Here is an 11,198-nt window from a genome sequence, read left to right on the forward strand (position 1 = left end):
AATGTAGAAAAGAACAAGTTCTTCAGGTTCATAAAGGATGGAAACGCAAGGATGTTCCTTCACGAGCTAGAAAATGGATAGAAATGGAAGAGGACACTCAAAGGGAAGAAAGAGGTGGATCTGGCTTTGGAGACCCTGCGAGCAGAGGTGGCCAGAGCGCGAGACCCTATCCAAGATCAGATTTAGATGCTCACAGAGCTCCTTGACGGAAAACAAGTCGTTGGATGAAGGGCCCCAAGGGTTGGACCACATGGATGGATGCTCCGCAGGAGCAAATTCTTCAAGGATAATTGACATACTTCATGGATGGATGCTCCGCATAATGGCTCCGCATAGTGGCTCGTTTTTTAATTAAACATTAGAGTATCATATGTATAAATTTTTACATCTTTGTTTATATTTGGCCAAACTGTTAAACTTGTGAAGTTTTGACCTGTTGTACATGTTTTTGTAATAGTCTTCTCTCCTTATATGCAATATAAAAAAAAAAAAAATTAGTGTTAATGTATATGAAAATAATTTGAATTTTTTGAAAATATAATAAAAAAATATTATTCAATAATATTGATATTAATTTATTTATTTTTAAGGATGAGATTTGTAGTTAAATAAATATTATTTCAAATAAATTTAGTTTAATTTTATAGAATTAAATTGTTATTATATTTATAGAAACATGAATTAATTAAAATTTTATTTCTTAAGAGTTGTATATTTTCTTTAATTCTTGTTACTAATATTGTTTTATGAAATTTTGTGCATACTTGAGTCATAGATTCAATCATATAATATTGTCTTCAAAATTTTCATGCTCACAAAGTGTTATTTGGTCTAACAAACTCTTGCACTTGCATCAAATGTCATTTGACCAATCATGTTTTAACAATGTTTAGTCAAGTATCACTTAGACAAACACAACCATTGCATTGTTGTGTTTCAATCAAACATGCACAAATCAAGTATCAATGGATATCATTATGAATTCATCGTCCTATCAAGTGTTACTTCAACAAAACATGTTATGTCTTTCCAAACTCTTGTCTTTATTCTACATCACCAACTATTACTTAAATGCATATATGGGCATACTTCTTTTCTAAAGACAACCATACATTTCACATAATTTTTACTCCTTCAATTTGCTTAAATACATATATGGGCATACTTCTTTTCTAAAGACAACCATACATTTCACATAATTTTTACTCCTTCAATTTGTATCAATACTTGATTTAAACCAAATGTTTCTATAGACACCTAAAAACGTCTCATTAATTCTACACTAATTATTCGTCTATTTAATTAAGTAATTCTTTAATTATTTGATTAAACTAATTATTTCTTATAATTATCGCCCTTCAACACTTCTAATTATTCTATTTCTATTCTCAAATCATTTTAATCAGTTAACCCTATCTCAATTATTAATTAAATATTAATTATTTAATTAATTATGATTTATTCCTTAATTAAATAATCTTTATTATTTAATTAATTCTATTTCCTAAGTTTAAATAATTTCATTTAAATTATTTAAATTAATTAACTTATTCCTCCAATTCTCCAAATTATAATTTCAATTAATTCCATCTAATTTCATTTCATTTCTCCCAAATTCAAATTTCACTTCATTTCATCTAATTTCATATTTCCAAATTCACATTTCCCCAAATCTAAATTTCAGTTAATTTCATGTGCATTTCAGCATTCGAATGACCAAATTCAAATTCAAATTCCTACAACACATGTTAAAATCAGAACTGATTGATCAAATCAGTTGTCTAATCAGTTAACTCATCAATCATCCTTTTTAACTCTCAATCACCTTTTTATGACTAATACATCTATTTAGTTCACTAATCAATCAAGTGAGTCATCTCCCCAATCTATTCAGTTCACTAATCAATCAAGTGAGTTGACTAATCAATCAATCCAGTTCACTCTTCAATCAATCCAGTTGACTACTCAATCAAATGAGCTAACAGATCAATCAATTGAGTTCACTGATCAATCTAAATCAGTTATCTATCAATCAACACTTGAGTTCTATTTCTCACCCACTTTGTGTTGAAAATCTATAAATTCAACCTCTTTGTTCAATTCAATCTAGCTTTTTTAGAATCACAGTCTTCAAAACATTTGTATGCAGGAAATTGGTGCAATACCTGAGAGCCATCAACCACGCAAATTGGAGAAGAACAATGGAAGCACAAGTGGAGAATAGGGAGTTTTAATTAGTTTAAATCTCTTATTTCCTTCATTTATTTCATTGAATTGTGTTTAGAATCAGTTTAATTAGTTAAGGATTCTTGTGATTCGTCTTTTTAGTCTAATTAGCCTCATATTCCTGATGATTTCAAGCATGATGACAGTTTCAATTGCACATGATCATCATTATCCATCTAATTACAAATAGATATTTATCTCTCTTATGAATTATTTTCAGCTTTTTCTCTTTTATGATTTAAGAAAATTATTTTAGAAATTATGATTTGAATAATAAATCATTATATGTGTTTACATGATAAGATACAATTTTCAAAACCCTGTTTATGGGCTTTCAAGGGTTCATCCTTCATCTACAAAAATTCAGGCAATATCTTGGTCTCCTCCGAAACCAAATTGGATCAAGTTAAACTTTGATGGTGTTGCTTGTGGCAACACAGGACCTACAAGCGCAGGATGCATTGCTCCAGATGAGAAGGGTTGTATATTGGCAAAAGGTATGCAAAACATCAGTCAGAACATAAACAATTTGAAAGAAGCCAAAGTTGCGCTCTTAGCGGTTCAATTGGCTCAAAGGCTGAAGGTGGCCAATTTACACTTGGAGGAACACTCCCAGACCATCATCCATTCAATAGCAAAGGTCAATGTGGACAATTGGGTCATAGATCGAGACATCCAAAATATTAGATGACTTCTTTCCTCTTTTCAAATTTTCAAAGTGTCACACATCAAAAGAGAAGGTAACCAAGATGTTGATGAATGTGCCAATATCGCGTTAAACCTACAAGGAGGGAAAACACCTATTTCTCTATTTGGCCCCAATGGTCAAATGGCAGATATTTTTTGAATTCAAATTGAAAGGGTTAATACTTGTTTGGGTAATTAGTTCAACGACTTCCCCTTTGAAGTGACAATAGAGGATAGAAAGGGACGAAGTCATTAATGCAAAATTGGTGGTGGACGTCTTTTTTGTGCAGTGATTATCTTGCACAAATTTGATGAGATGCATGTGAACTTGAAGTGTCATTCTTTCAAATGTCTAAGGTGGTACACTTCTCGGGCGTGGTACGATGTTTCTCGAGGTGTGGTTACGTGGACAGCCAACGCAAATGCAATATGCTTTGAATGGTCTTGTCAATGAATTGGCATCAGGCTTGCAGGATTTGAAGAGGGATGCCAAGTTGGATATTAATCTTTACACGCATGGCATTGAATTCGCTTGGTGAAGGGTACAATATAGTTGGCTTCCATAAGAAGCGACATTTGGTATAGTTTATTGGAAACACCAAAATCCTCGTAGCAGTTGTGAGCAAGCGCATTTATCTCCAGTGTAGAAAGGAGGTGAACTTTCCTTCAACCGCCTTGAAGCTGACGATGGATTTCTGGGGTGCGATCTCGGATGAAAGATTAGCCAATGTATTTAGGTTCGACTCAAAGGATTTCTTGACCCATGTCAAGATAGTTCTCAGAAAGGAATACTTAAAAGGTTCCTTTCAAATATAGATGCAACACAAATATTGCATCTATTTTCACTGCCTGGTGCTTTGAACTGGAAACGAAGGAGAATGTTAGGTGGTTGGTGGAAAATTGCATCAAAGAGGAATGGTGTGGTGGCTTCGAGTCTCTAATGCCCATGGAGCTCGAGATGAAAGGTTTTGAATGCCGTGACGGTGCTTGGCTCAAAGTGAGTGAATTCATACCCCCTTTATGTCCCTTTCTAATATGGAGTGCAACTAGCGATAAGGAGGAATGAAGGATATCAGCACATATTGGTATGACCGGGGTGAAGATTTTTTTTTTAAGAGTGTGGAAGCAAAGGCTCTTTGTTGGGAAGTAAAGAAGTGGGGACCTAACTGATGCAGACAAATTAAGGAGATGCAATGAAGGACATCCCCGCCTTGCAGCCTAAACACAAACACCATGCAAGATATACCGGTAACACAAAGCAGATAAAACAGAAAGAGCAATCGGTAACACCACATAATACATAATCGGCAAACGGTATGAACAATTCTTATAATAGTTTAATAAATTACACATGCCACATGCTAGACCGCATCCCGGGATTACAAAACAACTCTTACAACTTAGATCTATGATCCGCAGATCATCCTCTCAACAAATCATCAACCGATAATAGCTTCCACTATTCTACACTGATCTGGACCTCAACCATCACGGCTTCAGTCCTACCGGACCAGAATCTCGCTGGAATCTACATCAACATACAAATCTAAGATTCGTAGATCTTCTACTCGACGAATAGGTCTCCGGTAACAGTGCATTGTTTTGCATTGATCCGGACTTCAATCCCCCCAAACCAGAATCTCTCTGAAAACTACATCTTTGCTCGATCTTTGTTTTCTCTTATCTTTGTCCTTCATCTTCTGTCGAAATGAATCACTAAACTTTCCTTTTATACCATCCGCAAGAAATAACAACTCGATCAAGTCGCCCAAAGACCAACTAGTTCATGATGAAACATGTAAACAATAACACGTCGCCCCAAATCACCAAGAACATCACCAAAATACTTAGACTTCATGCAGTCCTCTGGAAACATTGGACAAGGCTCAAGAAACATCGATCAACGATCTGCAATTCACGGGAATCAACCGCAACCCAATTCAGCTTCGCTCCACACACTGCAAGACTAACTGGTAACAACACAACAACATCGGTCCAATACCGGAATCGATATCTCATCGGAGTCAAATCCAAATGCCATGAATCTCGAACATGATAAAGACAACTAACTCAAGGTGATAAATCCAAATCCACAACACTAAAATCTCAAACATGAAGAAATGCCACGATCTCCAAGCAATTTCACAGTTAACTGCTCCAACCGGTTTGAACTACTTTGGTGTTGACTCTCGGGGTTAATTGAAAGGTGAGTCTCATCACTTGATTTGGTTCGGTGATCTACCTGCAAGCCTTGTACTGCCTCACGTTCGGCGATCTGAACAAGTCCACAAGTTGCCTCAACTTCCTTTCCAACCAACCAGTTCACAATCAACACTCTCTCTAACAACAAATTCACAAACCTGCTCTGATACTACTTGATGCAGACAAGTTAGTGTGATCCAATGAAGGACATCCTCGCCTTGTACCTTAAACACAAACACCATGCAAGATATATCAGTAACCAGTAACACAACATAGATAAAGCAGAAAGAGCAACTGGTAACACCACATAATACATAACCGGTAAACAGTATGAACAATTCTTATAATAGTTTAATGAATTACATATGCCACATGTTGGACCGCAGCCCAGGATTACAAAATAAATCTTACAACTTAGATCTATGATTCCCAAATCATCCTCTCAACAGATCATCAACCGGTAACAACTTCCACTGTTCTGCACTAATCTGGACCTCAGCCATCCCGGCTTTAGTCCTCTCGAACCAAAATCTCGTCGGAATCTACATCAACATACAAATCTAAGATCCGCAGATCTTTTGCTCAACGAATAGGTCTCTAGTAATAATCTGCACTGATCCATACTTCAGCGCCTCTAGACTTCAGTACCCCCGAACCAGAATCTCTCTGGAAACTACATCTTCGCTCGATCTCTGTTTTCTCTTATCTCTATCCTCCATCTTCTGTCGAAATGAATCACTAAAATTTCTCTTTATACCATCCGCAAGCAATAACAACTCGATCAAGTTGGCCAAAGACCAACCGGTTCATGATGAAACATGTAAACAATAACACGTCGCCCCAAATCACCAAAAACATCACCAAAATGCTTAGAACTTCACGCAGTCCTCCGAGAACGTCGGACAAGGCTCAAGCAACATCGATCAACAATCCACAAGTCACGGGAATTAACTGCAACCCAATTCGGCTTCGCTCCACACACTGTAAGACTAATCGGTAAGAACATAGCAACATTGGGCCAATACCATAATCGATGTCTCACCGGAGTCAAATCCAAATGCCATGAATCTCAAACATGATAAAGACAACAAACTCAAGGTGATAAATCCAAATCCACAACGCTAAATTCTCAAACATGAAGAAATGTCACGATCTCCAAGCAATTTCACATTTAACTGCTCCAATCGGTTTGAACTACTTTGGTGCTCCTGCATCACTTACACAAAGTGACCACCTGAGGCGTAGGAAGCATCTCCCTCTCCAAGAAGATGTTGAAGGCCAAAGGGCTCAAAGAAGAAGGCAAGGACGATATGGATCGGCTTCCCTATGGATCATCATGTGGCTACTAGACCTTCTCAATCTAGCGAATGGACAACATCTTCACAGGACAGAGGCAAGGAGTTAGTGATAGTAGAGTAATTAAATGTTAAAGCATTTTGACACTTTATGGCCGTATTTTGTAGACTATTTGGATGTATATTTGGTTCATATATTGTATATAGGTATGGGGTGGTAAGATGGTTAGGCAAGTTGGGAAAGTTAGGACATGATATAATGCTTGATAGCTTTTTGGAAATCTTCATAAAATATAGATAATGGATGTCATCTTCAATGCTTGAAACTTGACTTCACTTATGCTCCAATGCTTGATGAAAGACTGATTGCTTGGTCACTTGAATTTTTGCTAAAGTGCAATTAATTAATTGATCGATCGGATTCTTAGGTTTAAAATGAAAGGGGTAAACCTCGTTTTATACATGTCTACCCGAAAATCAAATTAATTTTTTGAAGTAGACTGACACGGGGTCCAAAATCCCACTCAAATTATGTGACCGTTATGAGGCTCCAAATTGGGCCCTATTTGAGAGGACCATGGTGTTGGGGGCCATGGTCCTGGAAATTAGGGCTCCAAATTTGGGGGGAGACTGTGGAGATAGTGAAAAAACAGGTTTCATAGGTGGTGTGAGCAGAATCAGCACTTCAATCAAGGCTTGGAAGTCGAAGCACCAAAGTGAGGTCCAAGTGAGGACAAAATTGTAGGCGAGTACAATTTAGGACGCTACAGACACTAGCCCAAATAAAGGTAGGGACCACTCACCAAGCTCAACTTTAACAACTTAAGTGACACAAAAATTTGCATGATTAACTAGTACCTATACACTTTTCTCTTATAATTTTTTCTTAAAAACCTAGTTTTGAGGTACAAAGATCAAGATACATTATTAGAGAAGAGAAACTAATTAACTTTGTATTTAGCAAAAATAAAAGATTATTAAATTCTATGTGAATTTAATATTTTCAATAAGTCAACTAGACAAATTGACATAGTGATCTATTACCTTTTAAATTAATGAGTTTGTTTTAATTTTAAACGTGTTTAACATCTTAAGGTCAAATTAGTTCAATGAATATGTTAAATGAATATATTCAAATTTTATTGAAAAGGTTACTAATAGTTTAAAACATATGATCAAAAATAAATTTTGATTTGTTTTAAGTTATTTTTAATATGAGGTCTGTGTGACAATGTCTTATTAAACTGTTAAATACTTCTATGAATTGTGATAGTTTGACCATACAATAATCTACTAAATCTTGTAAATATCACTACGTGTTCTCCATTTTTTTTTTAATTCTTAATCATTTATATATAAATATAAAAGGTCATGGTCTTATTGGTCCATGGCTTAATGATTTGTTGAGGAGTCATTGTAATGAGGGTGGGTAAACAAGTGATGAAGTGGAGAAGTCTATTGGATAGTGGGTAGGTCAAAAGCAAGGAGGGAAAAGAAAGGAAAACCAACCACTACAACGGCTTCCACCTTACCAAACAAATAGGTGCGCTCAGTCATACAAGCATAAAATATTCTAAGTGTGACCCCACTCTTCCACTTCAAACTTTGTTTACTCTGCAATTCAAACTTTATTTCAATTCAAGATTTGTTCGAGACAACACTTAACGCACGAATGACATACTCTATACCGAACACCATTATAAATCATTAACTTAAATACACAAGTGTTCAGAAAATGACTTGGATACCTACCCCAACAACCACAGTGCTGCCCCACAGACATTTGAATTTGCCAATCCAATGTCTACATCACTTACCAAGAAGAAAACTATTGGGTGAGTTGCCTACGGCCATCTATATAAGTGTGTATTGTTTTGAGATGAAATCAAGCTCCTTCAAGCAAAGAAATTCCTTCCTCTTCGGATTCAGATCCCCCATCTCTTCAGGTACATGCAATGTTCATTGAAATTGGCTTTATTCATGTAAAGATTGTAAGAGTATCCTCAGAATTTTGTATGTTAGCTGACTCAAACTTGGCTCTTGATGATTTGTGTGTCTGTTTTTTAAATCTCCTTCAGCTAAGCTGACACAAACCTGCCTCTCCATGATTTGTGCCTATTTCATGAACTTCTCTGGTTCACTTTGCCTTCATTTTATTTTTCTCACATGATTTGATATGATACACAATCATCGTCATCAGTTGACACTATCTCTCTGGCTCATCTTGTCTATGAAATGATTTGTATCTTATAATATAAGGCAGAATCATCCTCACCAATTGATACTCAATCGCTCTGCTTCACCTCGCTTGTCAATCCCTCTGACTCACCTCACCTTCATCCTATTTGTCTGAGATGATTTGTATCTAATAATATGGCACACAGTCATCTTCACCAATTGACACAATCTCTCTCCGGTTCACCTCACTTGTCAATCTCTCTGACTCACCTCCCCTTCATCCTATTTGTTTGAGATAATCTCTCTGATTCGCCTTGCTTGTCAATCTCTCTGAATCACCTCGCCTTCATCCTATTTGTCTGAGATGATTCGTATATTTTAATATGACACACAAATATCTTCACCAATTGACATAATCTCTCTGGTTCACCTCACTTGTCAATCTCTCTGACTCACCTCCCCTTCATCCTATTTGTTTGAGATAATTTGTATCTTCCAATAGGACACACAATCATACTCAGCTTGCTTGTCAAAAACTTTAGCTCACCTTGCTTGTCAATCTCTCTGACTCACCTCAACTTCATCCTATTTGTCTGAGATGATTTGTATCTAATAATCATCTTCACCAATTGACACACAATTGCTCTGGTTCACCTTGCTTCAAAATTTCTCTCTCACCTCGCCCATTTGTTTCATTTCAGATTATTTGTATCTAGTAATATGACACAATCATCCTCACCATTTGAAACAATCATCTTCACCAATTGAATTACAATCCGCAAAACAGCAGCGTCTTTTTTGGTTGTAAATAATTTATTTTTAAAGATTTTGACTTCGGTTTCATAATTTTCATTACTGTGTATATGATTGCAACCAGGTCTTCATGGAGACGTTTTTGTTCACATCGGAGTCGGTGAACGAGGGTCACCCAGACAAACTGTGCGATCAAGTATCTGATGCAGTTTTAGATGCTTGTCTGGAGCAGGACCCCGACAGCAAAGTCGCCTGCGAGACCTGTACCAAGACCAACATGGTCATGGTCTTTGGCGAAATCACCACCAAAGCTAATGTCGACTATGAGCAGATCGTCCGCAAGACCTGCAGAGAAATTGGGTTCATCTCCGATGATGTGGGTTTGGATGCAGACAAGTGCAGAGTGCTTGTCAACATTGAACAGCAAAGCCCTGACATTGCCCAGGGTGTTCATGGCCATCTCACCAAGCGCCCTGAAGACATTGGAGCAGGGGATCAGGGTCACATGTTCGGGTATGCCACGGATGAAACCCCTGAGCTCATGCCCCTTACCCATGTCTTGGCCACCAAGTTGGGCGCTAAGCTTACAGAGGTCAGAAAGAATGGCACCTGTTCATGGCTGAGACCTGATGGAAAAACCCAGGTCACAATTGAGTACAAAAATGAAAAGGGCGCCATGGTTCCCCTGAGGGTCCACACTGTTCTCATCTCTACCCAGCATGACGAGACTGTCACTAATGACCAGATTGCTGCAGATCTGAAGGAGCATGTGATCAAGCCGGTGATCCCTGCAAAATACATGGATGAGAACACCATATTCCATTTGAATCCATCTGGGCGTTTTGTGATTGGAGGACCCCATGGAGATGCAGGGCTGACTGGAAGGAAAATCATCATTGACACATATGGGGGATGGGGAGCTCATGGAGGAGGAGCATTCTCTGGCAAGGATCCAACCAAGGTGGATCGCAGTGGAGCATATATAGTTAGACAGGCTGCCAAGAGTGTTGTTGCAGCTGGGCTTGCCAGGAGGTGCATTGTGCAGGTTTCCTATGCCATTGGTGTGCCTGAGCCTCTCTCTGTGTTTGTGGACTCCTATGGTACTGGTAAAATTCCTGACAAGGAAATCCTCAATATCATCAAGAACAGTTTTGATTTTAGGCCTGGTATGATTTCAATCAGTCTGGATTTGAAGAGGGGTGGAAATGGGAGGTTCCAAAAGACTGCTGCTTATGGTCACTTTGGCAGAGATGACCCTGACTTCACTTGGGAAGTCGTTAAGCCTCTCAAGACCTCAGTATGAGGCTTTTCTTTCCAACGGCAAGTATAAATAAACTATTTGGGCAATACCCATTTAAGTTTCTAGTGTGGGGAAGCCTGCTATGCTCAACAACTCTCAAGAATTTGGTAAAACAAAAAAAAATTGGCATTGAAAACTTGCCTTGCACATTGTAGGGTGCTATATACATCTCAGGGTCAAGATGTTTGAAGAAAAGTGATTGTGTTTCTGTTTGAAGAAGTATAATCATGTAGCAGTCTTCAGTTTTTGTATGCTTATGATATATATATAAGTGTATCACTGTCAGTGTAAGCTTTTTTTGTTCTTTTTATAAGTGAAATTTGGAAAATCTCTATTATACTCTGCCAAGATCTATTTTCACATGGAGATTTGGTTTCATGGTGTTCATTCTATCAATCGGCTAATTCATATAAATAATCAACATAAAGAATTTTACTTTTGAATATCATACTGTTTGATCATAAATAAATCTTTCATTAAATTATTTGTTTTACTAAATTCTCAGTATTTAATTCTGTTATGAATCTTTAAAAAATATAAAAAATATTTAATATTGG

The 11,198-nt window shown here is 37.1% G+C and overlaps 1 protein-coding gene across 1 annotated transcript; it reads left to right on the forward strand.

The window, feature by feature from the left end:
- Positions 1-8,213: 8,213 nt before the first annotated feature.
- LOC131071191 (S-adenosylmethionine synthase 2) lies at positions 8,214-10,989 on the forward strand. Its single transcript, XM_058006909.2, has 2 exons — positions 8,214-8,356; positions 9,466-10,989. The coding sequence occupies exon 2, from the start codon at positions 9,472-9,474 to the stop codon at positions 10,642-10,644; it is 1,173 nt and encodes a 390-aa protein (XP_057862892.2). The 5' UTR covers positions 8,214-8,356; positions 9,466-9,471; the 3' UTR covers positions 10,645-10,989.
- The last annotated feature ends 209 nt before the right edge of the window (positions 10,990-11,198 follow it).

This window comes from Cryptomeria japonica, chromosome 7 (assembly GCF_030272615.1).
Source record: "Cryptomeria japonica chromosome 7, Sugi_1.0, whole genome shotgun sequence".
Lineage (NCBI taxonomy): Eukaryota > Viridiplantae > Streptophyta > Pinopsida > Cupressales > Cupressaceae > Cryptomeria > Cryptomeria japonica.